General features: G+C 34.3%; 1 protein-coding gene across 1 annotated transcript in view; it reads right to left on the reverse strand.

The window, feature by feature from the left end:
• MALRD1 (MAM and LDL receptor class A domain containing 1) overlaps positions 1-15,396 on the reverse strand; it is a 246,786-nt gene that overhangs the window by 43,206 nt on the left and 188,184 nt on the right. The window contains exons 33-35 of the mRNA XM_027658671.1: positions 10,271-10,546; positions 6,973-7,098; positions 5,797-5,863 (exon numbers count right to left, since the gene is read on the reverse strand). Coding sequence (XP_027514472.1) covers positions 5,797-5,863; positions 6,973-7,098; positions 10,271-10,546 — 469 coding nt within the window. The remainder of the gene's footprint in view (positions 1-5,796; positions 5,864-6,972; positions 7,099-10,270; positions 10,547-15,396) is intronic.

The following is a 15,396-nucleotide window of genomic DNA, read 5'->3' on the forward strand; positions in this document are numbered from 1 at the left end:
ATTTCTAGGAGCTGCAAACTGCATGAAGCAGCTGGCTTCAGTGTGATAAAGAGCTGACCTCAGGATTATACTATTATCTTCAAAGAGGAAGAAAAGAGTAAAGCTCGAAGTAAACTGCTTCTAAATACAAAATGATAGCCAGTGAATCCATTTGTAAAGAAATAATTGATACTTTGTTCAATGGCAAGGTTCTCACCAGGTAAAACTGATTTGGCCAAACTGAAGTAGTTTGGTATAAGTGGGGAAAATAAAAAAAGAAAAAAACAAACTTATTAGACAAATTTGACATATTCTTTCTACATGAAGGAACATGATTACCTGAATTCTATTATATGAAGGATTTGGTGGATTCTAGATTTTTTTTTCCTATTTTTTTGTGTTGTGAAATGATCACTGAACATCCTGTGAGTAGGCAGTCAGCAGCAAAAGCAAAAATTGCTTCCTTCCAACTATTACAAAATGAACAAAATGCTATGATTTATGAATCTAAGTCTCTGCTGCACTGCACTATAATCCCTACTGGATTTTCCTTTGGAGAAGGCTATGAAATTAGAAACATGAAAAACCAAAAAGCAACAGTATTTTTGTATCAGGTACCTTGATTTCATGCAACCTTTCTGAATAAGAAGGGATAAAGAGCAAACAAAAAAATAACATATGAAATAGAAACTTTAGAAAAGAGTTTCCTGTAAGCAACTCTTTAAAATGCATTTCCGTCAATATACTGTATTTTTCTTTCAGGGCAAATTGTGTCTAATTTATTCTGGAGAGTAGACATATTAACCTGTCTTCCCACATACGATTTTACCCAACTCAGGCAACCTGAATTTGTTATTTTATTTACCTCAACATGACTTTCCAGATGGCACTTGGGTAATGGAAAGACATGTAAAAAAATTTTCTATGGTAGCTGTCTATATATATGTCTTTGTTTCCCAGAAGGCAAATCTTAGCGTAGCATTTGATTCAATGTCTTATCTTTTTGACTACTCATCATGGCTTTTGTTTTTATTCATGGCTACATCCTTGTTTTATTCTTCCTGTATGTAGAATTGGTTTTCATGACCACAACTTTCTTGGGTAAGTATATAGGCTAGATATAGCTTTATCTAATTTCCACTTGTTCAATAAATCTAAAAGGAAATTATTAGGAAAGAAGTGAAATCAGTACAAATTTTTTTACTTTGTTTCTTTCAATTTGCTTTGTTTGAACAGTTAATAATCTGCTGTACTTCAGCAGTTACTGTGTCAGCAATCTTCCCTTTAACTAAAGTGGGAATTTCTGAGAGCAGCAGGACAAACAGTTGAAATGGAAACTGCCATCTTCTCCCATTATAAACTCACTTTATTTATGAATTGTTTCTATACTGTCAGTCTCTTGACTTTGCATTTCCATCAAATTACAGTCTAGAGGCTTCTAAACATTTTATCTTGTAAGTTTGAGGTACCATTAGCACTCTATTTTCATGACATCCTGCGTGATATTAAAACAATCCCCCCACTTTTAGTTTTTAAAGATAACTATCACCATCAGTCCTCAAAACCAGTACAGGTAAGAGTACATCCAAAGTAAAACGTATTTAGAAACATATTTAGAAAAAACCCAAACAACTACACTTCTTGCTGGAAGATATTGTCCAGTGAGGATGAGAATTTCCCTCCTTTGCCACATGTGATACTCAAATAGAAAAAGTATCAGTCTACCAAGGCATTATTTAAAGCTGCATGCCACTTCCCAGGGTTCCTTCTCCAAAATTTATTGTGCTTACCAGAAGTCAATATTTTGAAGACAAAATCATATTCTGAAAAAATGTCTTCACTACCAAAAAATTTCTTTATTTTATTTTATTTTATTTTATTTTATTTTATTTTATTTTGTGGAATACTGTTTGCTATTGTAATACTGAGGAAAAAATACTTCATTTGCAATTTAAAATAGTTTTTTCCTGCTATAATAATAAACTCATTTTAAAAGTGAAAAGAAGCAAAAAATAGAGACCCACAAAACTTCTAGCTTTTCTAAGAAGACTAAGCAAAATTTTCCCTCCTCTGAATTAATTATTACCCTGTAAAATCAATTATTTTTCTTAAACATAGAGGGAAAATAATCTTTGCTTTTATCAAATAAAGGAAACAAACAAAATAAGTTTCTATTTTTTGGGCCAAATCAGCATGTAGATATACAATTAAAAAAAACAATCAAAATTAATTATCTATGTATAATGACTCCTTGTAATTCTAATCTCCAGAGCTCAGTTAGCTAGATGGTATGTATTCAATTAATTTTAAAACTGTTTAATGAAGATATATTTCTAAATTTTAACACGACTGTTTAATTACAGACCAGTGAATGTAATTACTTTTTTTGTGCTAAAGGATAGAACCTTCTCATGATTCAAACATTAATAAGATCACTCGTATTATACTCTTAACTACTAGTCAGTGTAACTGCTCTGAAATTTGGTATATTACACTGAAAATATTTGTATAAAATAAAAGGAAAGTCAAGCATTGTATTATGTCTTTTTCCAACATAAACTATTCCATTCCATTCTATTTTTAGCAAGGCCTGCAGCAGTAGGACCAGGGATAATGGTTTTAAAGCAAAGAAGAGGAGATTCAGAGTAGATAGAAGGAAGACATTTTTTACAATGAACATAGTGAAATGCTGGAACAGGTTCCCCAGAGATGTGGTAGATTCAAGATGGGGTTCTGAGCAACCTGATTTAGTTGAAAATGTCCCTACTCATTCCAGGGGGTTTGAACTAGATGAATTTTGCAGGTCCCTTCCAGCCCAAACCATTTGCTGATTTGACAATGATCTGATATTTATTATAAGTGAGGTTTAGTACATTTTAAATGTGCATGTTTTGTATTATTCTTGTTCAGTTGGATGAGAATGAAAATTAAGTATTAACAGTCTGGTAAAATATTTTTTTTTCTCAGTGGTTCTATTTTTCAACACTAGTACAATCTTTGAAGCCTCACCATTGCATTTCAGTGTGTTACAAACACACTTTTCCCAGCTTGCTTGTTCTCATCTATATTCCTCTCCTATGTTGCCAGGGGTCTGTGGTCTACGTCGAAACAAAACCAAAATGAACACAAAAAAACACTGGACAAACAGTTGGGTAAAGCATACATATAATCAAGGGAACGATTTTGAAATCAGAGGATTGAAATTGCAAAAATTCTAGTCATCATTGCTCAAATGATCATGATTTTCATGTGCAATCACAGTAGCTGATTGCCAGCACCAGACGCTTGGCTGCATGACTGCAGAAGGGACCTCACTTAGGACCAAAGGAGTCACATTTTGTCAAATGAGAGTGGCCATAGAATTTCAGACTAAAACCCCATCTAGTCTGGCCACCAAAGAAAATACCCATGAAATAGTAAAACCAAGATAACCATGTTTGATGTGAACCCTAAGTAGCCTTCTGGTCAAGTAGGAGAAGCAAATGCAAGTGGCTTTCAAACTTAACTCAAAAATTTAAATACCAAGGAGGACCAGGATAACAATCAAGCTGTTTCATTAAAGTAGGAAGCTAACCATCACCCACAAAGCATCCTTTCTCTGCATTTATTCACAACAAACTCTCACTGAGAACATCCACGAGTACATCATTCAGTCACATTATCAAATACTGTGACCTCTCACTGATATTAGTGCAATCATTACGCACCAGTTAAGAGAAACTTTTCTCAGTAGTATGAACAGAAATTACAGTAATCTGATACACCAACTCTGTTACTCACTCCAATATATACTAGAACTTTATCTAGACTTGTATCCACTGTTCCCTTTTCCACCTGGTCTCCAGATATCTCTTCATAGAGGGATGTCAGAGCTCACCTTTCGCCCACTACTCACCTTCCATCCTTCTTAGTTACTTATTACTGAAAGAAAGCCAGGTTGATGTCCTAAATATTTACCTTGCATATTTAAGCTACATTAGTGCACATATGTGAAAATGAAAATTTCCCTAGGAAATGAACACTGGTATACTTCTACATTTTTTATTTTACGTACATTTTTATTCTTTTTTTTTTTTTCTTTTTCATGGTATTGACAAGCGGGATTTCAAAAAAATCATGCTGAAGTTTATCTCAGAAATGGTTAGCTCTCCTGTTGATATTATATGTATGAGTAATTATAAAACCGTGAATGGTATTGATATCAGACTGTTGATCTGGTTATCCTTTTTCTTCTCCATTTGCTACTGTCCAGTCACTTCCCTTGCTGGCAGAGTTTTCAGGAAGCCTCTGACTATTACAACACGCACTGCTTTTCAGGTATTCTTGAATAGAGATGACATATTTTCCCAGCACAAGCACATACGGCTCTTGGAGTTATGTTAACCCAGCAGTTAGGTCATTTTAATTTCTGTGCCTTTTCTCTGATTGCCTATGCATTGCATCAGAATCAAATATCATGTTTCTTACTGAATGCTGAGGGAAAGTACCTTATTTACTAGTTTAATTTACTATTTTTATTCCAACTGTCTTTTATTTCTGTGTGTAAAGAAGACTTACTAGTTTGGTTTCCTTTCTCTTGCAAGTCTGAACATCAGTTCAAATCTTATAATTCTCTTGTATGCTTAAAATCTCAATTACTCCTGCAGTGCTTTGTCCCTACAAGCAATTTTCTTTTTGATCAATGACTTAATCTACGAATTGTAAACTCCCTGTTCCAAATCCCTTTATTTTCTGCTGACTTTTCATTCTATTTCATCTGCAATATTTCTCTATTGTTTTTGTCCCTTTTCTCTCTTTATGGGTTCCAAGAAGTTTTGAAACAGTCACCTTAATGAAATTCCAAGCTTCTTGCAGAGACCATTCTCTGTTCTACAATAGAGGAGATTCTTTGGGAAATCTACAGGTAATTAACAGTGTTTTCTGAAAACCAAATCAAAGTACCCTGTATGAAAGTGCCTATATTTTCTGAGTAGGTTATTTATTACATTTCTTCAACGAGTAAACGATAAACTTGTCTTGAAAGACAAAGCAGGCTTATTAATGTGTATTTTCTAACAACTAGGAGACAAACCTTAATGTCTAGTCTTGACTAAGATAGATACTCTGATAAAACAGTGCGTTCTTTATTAATTTGGCAAACTCTTTGGTAAGATCCACTGAAGCATGTGAAAGACAAAAGCATGATAATGCATACCATTTCTTTCTTTGCACTTCAAAACTCTCCTGTAATTTCCCGATGGGAAACAGTGTGATAGTTTGTGTAAATGAATCCCTTCAGATAGCCTGAGACACCTTCTAATGACTTGTACTTTCTACATCAGAATTGCATACATTATTTCTTTTTCAGCATAGAGCACTTCCAGAAAAAAATGCAAAGATATGTTTAAAGCTATTTTTTGGAATAAGTGGAAAAACATTACTTTCTTTTTCCAAACACATGCCAAAAAGGTAAAGATGAGTGTATGGCATGCTGTAAAATATTCTCTGAGGTACAAAACATCCGCTGCATATAAGGCATAGAAGCATGTGTTGTTAAATGTTGATGTGAAACACGAGATACAGAAAACAAGGTGTCAGGCCAGCGGGTTGTCTCATGTAATGACATATGAAAGTTACAGAAAATTCTATCTGATAAATAATATTCTTCTCAAAATGTGGTTTAACTCACTAAATGTAAATAAAAATAGTGTAGACATAAAGACAATTTAAGAAATACACTTCTATTGAATATCATTTCAGTCTCTGGGGAACAAAACTTCTCTTTCAACAGCATTTTTATCCAACCTCAAACACAAGTCAATCACCAATGAAACTTACTGGCATAATGGAATGTCACCTTTGATGATACATCTTCCTCCATTTTTGCAGTATTCTTCAGGACAAACTGCAAACATAAAATTAAAGATTATAATTTCCCTCTGTTTTGTGTTTGTCATTGTCTAATTTTCAAAATGGTAGAATATTCACATCTGTCGTTTTGGTGCTTAACACTTCCAAAACTTCTTCTTTTAGACCCGGTCTCGGTGATATAAGTGTGAAATCATGAGTACATTATAAGCAATAGCGTGCTCTTGCTCTTATAGAAATCTTGATGCTTCACTTGAGCAGGCTTCAAATTTTTCTCAAGTCAGATCTTCATCTTACTCCAGAAATGGAGCTTTTACAACTGACTCTATTTTCAAATAATAAAAATATATAAAATAAGACCCAAATTATATTTTTGCAATAATATCATACATTGTGAACTTTATCACATAACTCTTAAAATTGTAAAAACAGAGTTAAATTCTAAAGCATCTTCAGCAAAGCTAGGGGAGTACTGTTAACATAGAACCAACCCAGTGTTTGTAACTGTCTTGGAAAAGAACTGCAGTAACTTTGTATCACTGAATGGGATGCTTTGAACCTAGATTTAATTATTTACATAATTATCTAGGTTTTTGTTAGATTTTATTAATAAAAATAAATTCAGATTGAATATGTATTATTGTCCTGTACTTATCTTTCTCCACCATTTAACTATTGCAAACCAAACCTGAATATTGTGGCAAGTTCATTGTGCTAAAACAAATGCTATTTGGTTTATCTTCCAACATGGATTTACAATACACTTGAAAAAAACCAAATAAACAAAACCCAAACAATCCTATTAACTCAAAAATATGGGTTAATAAGTGGGTTACTCAACTGGCTAAAATTAAGAGATTGCCTAATAGTATACTACAATCTGTTGTAAGGTTTTTGTTTTTTTTTTTAACGATGTGTTTATACCTTAAGAAACATCTCTTGTGAAGATGTTAAGCATATTATTTTTCATCTTTTTTTCCCTCTTTCATCTGTGTCATACTTTCATCAGGAAGACTCATACCTGATATAATTTGATAGAGTTTTAGAAGAGGAAACTTGGTCAAGTTTGAGGACTGCCTAAAGATTCAGTAGAAAATAGCTATACTTTCTTTATTTAAAATGATATTTTTAAGCAAAACTAAGTACCTGAACAGCTGGACTCATCAAGGCTGAAATCAATGCAGTCTGCAATTCCATCGCAACGTTGGGAGACTGCTATGCATTGATTAATTGACGCACACAACAAAGAACCATTGAAACAATCTTTAATGGCTGAAACAAAAAGTAACATTGTGGTTATTATCCGCTGTATTTCTTTTTCTCACTGTTAAAAAACTAGCAGAAGAAGCCTGATTCATACTGTAGGCTATAAACTTGCATCTGTGTGACCTCTACAAGCTTTCATCTTCAAAGGCATGTAACTTTACTATTGAGTTGCTAAATAAGTAAACAAATACAGAGCACAGACGGTAGAGAAACTGAATTTTCCCATATAATATTTGTGAAGAAGAGGAGGGCATATTAACTTAAAATGTTGAGACCGTATGCTGCAAAACCCCAAAGAAAACCCATAAAAAGATATCACAAAACATAGTCAACTTTCATTCATCAACCAGTTTTAAAATGATGGAATTAATTTTTTAACACATAGTATTTTAACACATTACAGAGGGAACAGTCATACAAATGGATCTAACTGCTAAAACCTTTGCAATTCAAGACAATGACATTAAGTTATCAGTGCTGAGGCAAAGAATGTTAAGAGCACATGGAGGCATTGAAAACAATGAAGACATGAAAGTGAAATTATTAGATTTTTGTCTATATTTAGTTTTGCAGGTCCAAATAAAACCTGTAGAAAGTCTGTTTGAAAGTGTATAATTTTTAATATTTCCTAGGTATTTAAAACCCACCAGGATCACAAGATTTTAGTTCACTACAGAAAACTCAGAAATCACTTTTTATTCATTGGTATTAGCACTCAATCAGATGGTGTTAGGATCTGTTAAAAAGTAATATATACATCCCATTGGTGCTAATATGTTTGTTTTAGATCAAATAGGTGAAATAATGTAACCTTTACTAAAATTGACAGCAAGAAAAGGGATGGCCCAGTAGAACATTTATAACTGGAAAAACAGTTACATGATTTTCTTGTTAAATGCAACTAATAATAAAATCCACTACATTAATTGATATAAAACAGTATTAGCACAATACTGTACAGTCTAACTGCTGTGTGAAGTCCACAGGAAATTCTGTCTGCATAAATCTCTAAGTCATGAAGAAAAGTATTTCTGTGGTACAAACTGTGGTTTTAGTATGGATCTGACTAATGCTTTTTGTTTGTTTGTTTTGCTTTGTCCTGGCTTTCTTTTGAGCTTTATGCCTAATCTCTGCAAGATGCATTTTGACAACTAGTCTTTATCCCAGAAGAAAATATTCCCTAGTGAATTCCTGAATTCAGAACCCAGAACATTTTTGACCACCTCTTGTTAAACTTAAATGAATGAAATTACTATGGGACACAAAATGGAAGGTGTCAGTAATTCAAAACATTGAAGTTTTCTAAAATCACCAAGTAGATTGGATCTGCATTAAGGAAAAAAAATTAATTTTCAGTCTAAAATCTAAAAATTAAAAAACACTCTCAATCTGTGCTATTATTACAGTACACATACCCTGGAGTTACTAGCAAAACAATAAATTTTTTAGATTATGTATAAATTTCAATAAAATAAATCAATTTTTTGAGATATTTACTTTTTCTCTCTGATCTTTTTCTGTTGACAAACTTCTATGGCTTTTCACATGTTTAAAGTAAAAAGCTAGAGATTAAATGCTGTGCTCTCATGGCATACACAGTTTGATCTGAGCACCAGCTGTGACAGTAATCAGCTTTCCACTGGTTCCATTCCAAACTAGCACTAACCACTTTCTTTTTGCTTTGCCTGCAACCAGTATCTTCTTCATAGAAGAAACACAAATCTTTGCTTCTATATTTCTATCTTGTAATGCCAATACTCACATGTTTCTATACTATGAACTGAATTTTGGATTACAGACTTGAATAAGTTTCCACCCCACTGAGAATCCCAAAGGTGTGCAACATCCATGGAGAATTTATGTTCTTGGACTAGACCAGGATTTAATTTCCACTCAATCTCTGGGCATTATTTAGAAGTCAAAGCAATAAAATAAATTAAACAAACCCAACAAACCACAAAACAAAGAAACAACCCCCCCTCAAACAAACAAATAAACCCCTCAAAATCCCCAACCCCCCAACATTTCAATTCTTTGGGGGATACTGATAATTATAGAAATCTTGTAGCTTTCAGATTTTGAGATTCTACATTAACTGCTCTAGTGTGGAGCTGGGATGTACATGTAGTAGGACGCAGCACAGAGGTCTAATAGAGGACAGATTGAAGAGGAAACAACTCAAAGGCAGATTAATGATGAGAGGGTTGTTTCAAGAAAGGGCTATATAAAATTTTTACATGCCTTCGGGTTATGTAGAATTTAAGATAAGAGATACCTCCAAAATCATGTCTTTTGCCAACAAGACCACAGAGCTCACTTCTAACCAAAGACATGCACAAATAGTCTGCCAAATCCATGCTAGTCTGATACACTAATTTGCTAAAATAAATAGCATGTGCAATGGCCTGCATTTATGTTCAATAGTTTTGATACAAAATCTAAAGAACTCAAATTTCTAGTCCTCTGCAAACTGATATTTACCTTTTTTTTTGTTCTGAAAAGTATCAAACATAATATTAGAAAAACTTTTACAACATGAAAAGTTTAGGAAGAAAAGTTTTGTATTCAAAAATCTTCTTTATTTTTTTTATATAGCTAATTATTTTGAAATTCCTAGAATGCATAGGCCTCAGTTCATATACCAATAATGAAATATTTTGAAATGGGCAGAGTTCAAAGCCTGTTGTCCTTGTGTTTTGTTTGTGAGCCTTTTTCCTTGCTTGGGGTAGAGATTGCTGCTGCTGCATGAACAGACTTGATTTAAAAATCCTTGAAAGGTCAGGACTGTCTTGAATGTTACTGAATTATAGAACCGCTAAAGTCTATCTGTCATATCGGAATCAGAGATTACAGAACCAATGCAAATGCAGCTGACTGATCTATGGAAAAAATGTAGAAATGCTTGCAATTATTAACAGAAACACAACAGAAATTTTTAAGCATTTACAGAAGTTGATAGGCAGGGAATAAGAACGCATAAGCGAAACTATTCAGAAATGTAAAGTGTCTCTTCAGTAAAGTGTCTCTGCAGCAATATATGTGATACGTAGTATTTTTTTTGATGAGGGAATGGTGAATTTTACATTATACTTCCTTATATTGCTCTTTTTCTTTCCTAAAACATCACTGGTTTAGGCAAGTTAGCATTGCCATAACTATAGCAATGAAAGTAACTTACGGCAGCCAATTTCGTCTTCGTTAAGGCGGCAGTCAGGCACACCATCGCATTTCAGGAGGGATGGGATACAGCCAGTGGAGGGACATAGGAACTCTGTTTCCTTGCAGGAGCCTGGAGTCACAGTGGTAGGCCTCTCCATGGGACAATTCATTTCATCACTTCCATCCATACAATCTTCAACCCCGTTACATCTTGCAGCGAGGGACAAACACTGCTGCACATACGCACATGTGAACTTGTCAGTGCTGCAAGTTGGAGGGTGTGGATCAGCTGATCCTACAGAAGAAAAAAGAGTATTTATTGATTCTTCTCTTTCAGAAGTCATTCATACTGCCTTTGAGATATACATAAGAGCTGCTAGGACTGCAGCTGATTTTGCTTATTAAACTTTTTTAAAAAGCCCAATCCAAGTTCTATAAAAACACAGCTCATAAGTGACGAACACAGTATTAAAAATATTTTGTCTCATATTAACTCCATTGCTGTTGCTGCAGCATTTTGTTTCTAAAGCCCATGTTCAGCATTTATTTTGATCCTATTATTCTTTTGGCATGTACACATAGAAAGGTTAATACTAAAGTACTAACAAATCTTGTCTTTCACCCTGTGTCTGGAAAGCATTAAAATAACCCTCATGTTACAATCTTCCTCTATTTGTATTCTGAATGGGTGAAGAAAAATCAAAGACTATGTAAGTCTTGATCAACAAGGAGCACAATCATGGAAAGCCATCATTAAGGGTAAGGTCTGAACCTTCAGCAGAGTAAGAAAAAGATTTTCATGAAGTAACAACAAAGATTTTTACTGATATAGTGTATCATCACTGGTTCTATAGCTTAGTTTGATGTGATAGAGAATTAAATCAAAGAAGATACTAGATGAAAGTAAGTTTCCAGCGTACAACTAAATTAAAAACATGTTCTTAAAATTTTTGTGCAGAGAAAAGAAAATAATCTCTAGAATTTAACTCTATACATTTAATCTTTCCAAAGTCAGTTTGCACCAGGTGAGTAAAGAATATGATATGATTGCTAGAGACAAGGAAAGACAAATTAATGTCACCACTTCTGTAAAGATAAGGAGTTTGCTGTTGACTTGGGCTGAAGCAGAGCAGATCAGGCACAAAATTCATGGGTGGGTTTTAGCTTGTTTTTTGAAATGGTGCAAACATTGTTCTCCCACCTCAGATGTCAAATTTTTACTGTCACATTAAGGCATGACGCTGTAAGGGAGTACCTGAATTTTGGCATGATTTTATGACTTCTAATCTACTGGTCATAGAAGTATGATTATGTATTGTGGTTTCATGTGCTTTACAAATATGTCAGTTAAAAAAAATTAGTTTCATTTATGCTACTTCAAAAGGTTTTTGAAAGTTGCCTTTAGATAGTTGATTATAGACATTTAAATTGTAGATTGATTTTGAACAAATTAGATGTGCTCTATATTTTACATTTTTTCCTACTTTGGTACTGTGTTTTAGCAGATAGTTAATAATAGTAGCCCATAAAGGTCTTAGAATTTGGTTTGTCATATAGAATTTGCACATAAGAATTATTTTGTATTTTTAGTTTGCACTTGCTCTAAGAAAGAAAAAGAAAAGGATGTGGATGATGAACAAAAAAGAAAAAGAACAGTACTGGAGATGGATTGCAGCTTTGAAAGAATCGAGAGAGGAAGAAGACTTTGTCTAAGATTACGGACTTTACCTTCCAATAAGGGACATTACAAATTAAGTTAAGAGTTAAATGTTAAAACAGGGTTGTCAGGTTGTGTTTTGTAATGTTTGTAAAGAACCTACCCCCTATTATCCCTTGTCGATTCCCTTACAAGGTTGTTACTCATCCCCTCTTGTTAATTATGCAATTGTGATTCCTCCCCTTTTGTCCATATCCAATCGTATCCTTTCCTTGGCAAACCCCTCCTCCTATTTGTAATATTCCAGAAAGTTCCCCAGCTTCTCCTATATAAGGGGGAAGCCATCTTAATAAAGTGTTCTTTCCTGTTTCACCTACAACCTGTTTCTGACCCTTTGAGTGACCTTCCCCATTTCCCTTAGCAGGCCTGTGTTAAGGGATATGATTATATTCATTTGCAAATTTTTTTCTTTCTGTTACTCCTGACCCTTTCCTCACAGTGCCTAGGGGACATTTAGACAGCAAAAATGACTTAAGCTGCAGTCAGTTCTGCTTAGACACGTGCTTTTGTCCTTGCATAGTCCTGTACTGGTTTTTCTGTGCTTGTTCTGAGACAGTGGAAATCAACCCCAGTTCCAATACTTTTGACAGTCCTCTGGTTGCTTGTTTATGTTGCAGAAAAGATTGCATTTATAGGACATTTGTGAGCACTTCTGACCCAGTTTAATTTTCTATAACTATCTGGTTCATGATATGTATGTTTCTAATATGTTTCTATCCAACTTTGTTCTGTAGCCTGAAATCCCCTCTTAAACTCAATAAGTCTTGAATGTGTTGCTTGTTATGAATCTGGTCTTGAGTGTTAAATTATTTTCAGGCTTTTGTAGCACTGATCAGTTTAGACTTATGATCCCAATCATATAAATGAGCTTATGCATGCAAATAATCCCTCACTAAATTCAATATTCAGGCAAATGCTTAAATGCTTTATTGAATTGTGGATTATTATTATTATTATTATTGTTATTCCTGACTTGCATACCAGTTATTTTAGAGTGTGCAGTATTCACTGAGGGCGGCAAAGATGTGTCCAATTTATGGTAGAGGTTAAATTAGGGGCAAGGTTAACCAGGGGTCTTGTTGAGGTCTGTTTTATGTTTTCAAGTCATTATTAAAAATCCAAAATCATACCCTGCAATCAGCAAAATCATGAGATGAGGATATACCTCAAAGAACATAAGAATCTCCTCTTGCTTTTTAGCTCACATTATGTATTAGTTCACATTTGTTTGGTTTCAGACACAATAGAAAAATTGTACTCTGGATGGCATTCTGTAAAACATCAGGATTGCCATGGTCTACCAAAACTCCACTCCCAAATTCAATCTATTTTCTTTAAATAAAGTTATAAATGCTTTTCTTAATTATAAATTAAATCTGCCTGGTAAAAATTTCGAAAATTTATAAAAATATTATTTTGTATATAGTTAACATTTGAAACAAACCAATTAGGAATATGCAAATGTAGAAAATCATTAAATAATTCCAACTGAAAAGAAATCTCAAGCAACATTAATGCAAAACTAATTACTTGTTTTCAAAACTATCATCTATGTAATTATTTATTTTAAGCTCATCATCATAGTATCTCCCACTGACATGTTTCTTTCTAAGAGTGGTAACATTCATTCTGTTTTCTTGCCACTGGGAAGAATTTAACCAGCGGGTTAACATTGCAATGTGGTTTACAGTGAAAAATGAGCTGGCACTAATGAGAGACTCATCATAATTCCCTCCATGTGCCGAGTCACACAGTGGTACACACCCAACTCAGCCATGGAAACTAACTTTAAACTTATGCATATCCATGAATCTTATATTCCCCTCTTGAAGATATATATGAAAGTTATTTAAATAGCAAAATCTGAAGTATGGTTTTTTGATGCAAATTGGGCTATTTCCTTGTGGCCCACAGGTAATTTCTGTCACTTAACACTGTTAGATTCAACAATTACCTGATACTGGCATGCCAAGAAAATGTTTCCCTCACCTTTTCCCAAATGCAGAAAAGATGTTCCCAACACAGCACTCATCTGAGTGCCGCATGGCTCTCATTTTCAGACCATGTTCAGAAGTGGAAGAGATATTGTACAGGTTCTTTTTTTAAAAAGCAGTATCTCTTTGAAACTGTTTAAGGATTTGGAGATAAATCTACTGAAAATGGTAAGTTCCAAGGAAGACAGGACAAAAGCTTTCTGTGTTCAGGCTGCATGACCACTAAAAAGCAGGGCTAAATATCTTCAAGAATATGTTCAGTATTTGCACACAGATGAAAAGAAAACTAAACAATTTCAGCAAGAATAACCTCTGCACTGCAAAACACAGTCTGAATTTAGATCCACATGAAAAACAGCAGTAAATTACTGATGTTCCATTACAGCTAAAGGAATCATGACTTTTTAAGTAGCAATATGAGTACACGTCCTTATTTATTTTATTTTGCACTCTGTGTTTTATCTTGCATTTATTTTTACCTTGCATATGGCAAATAACCAAAATTAAAGAAAGGGTTTTAAAATGTGCATATAAAATCTACTTGTATATCACAAAAAAGACATTTTAATTAGCTCCTATAACCTGTTTTTTGATTTGGTCCTATTCCTTTGTGAAACTTATTCACAACAGCTGTGCTGGCTGAGTTATTATCTAAGGACAGGAAGTGCTACTGCACAGGTACTTTCACACTTTTAAGATAAGTTAGATAGCTGAGGTAGATAGAAAAACATAAAAATCAGAAAAGTGTGTAAAGCAAACAAAATTTGTCATGTACTGCTCATGAACTGTAATAACTAGAGCTGTATATATCTGTATTTCACTGTCATCATGATATGGTCTGAAGCTGGCTCCCTGCCAAGTCTCCAAACCTTACCACCAGAAGTTCCGCCCCCCCCTCCCCCCCAAACCTCAGGGAGAAGAGGGGAGAAAAACAACCAACTAAGAAAACCCGAAACGAGAGAGACAGCTAGAGCCATATATATAAATATATTTACACTTATGTTACAATATAAATATATACAATTTAAAATATATACAATTTCACAAGGGAAGGGGAAGGGGGAAGGGAAAGGGAACAAAACCAAAATAAAATATATATATATATATATATATATATATATCCCAATCAGTAGCCCGAGATCTAGTAACTAAAGAGTTAGCAAAGAAAATATCCCACCACTCTCCTTGGGACAACCGAGAGTCGCTCCTTGATGATTGCCGGCAACCTCCGCCTCCCAGGATCGACAGGGCCTTACCAGGCCTCGCTCCCCAACACGGCAGACTCAACAGCAGGGAACCTGCACCTCCAAGCCGCCGGAAGGAAAGCGAGTGAAGGCCTCTCCTCCTTTCTTTTTATAATCTGGCTTACGTAAAAATCGTAGGGAATACTGGGTAAATCTGAGCCCTTCCTTGGTTACAAACTGGTCACCAAGG

The sequence above is a fragment of the Corapipo altera genome, unplaced genomic scaffold (genome assembly GCF_003945725.1).
Source record: "Corapipo altera isolate COAL_440 unplaced genomic scaffold, ASM394572v1 63, whole genome shotgun sequence".
Taxonomy (NCBI): Eukaryota; Metazoa; Chordata; class Aves; order Passeriformes; family Pipridae; genus Corapipo; species Corapipo altera.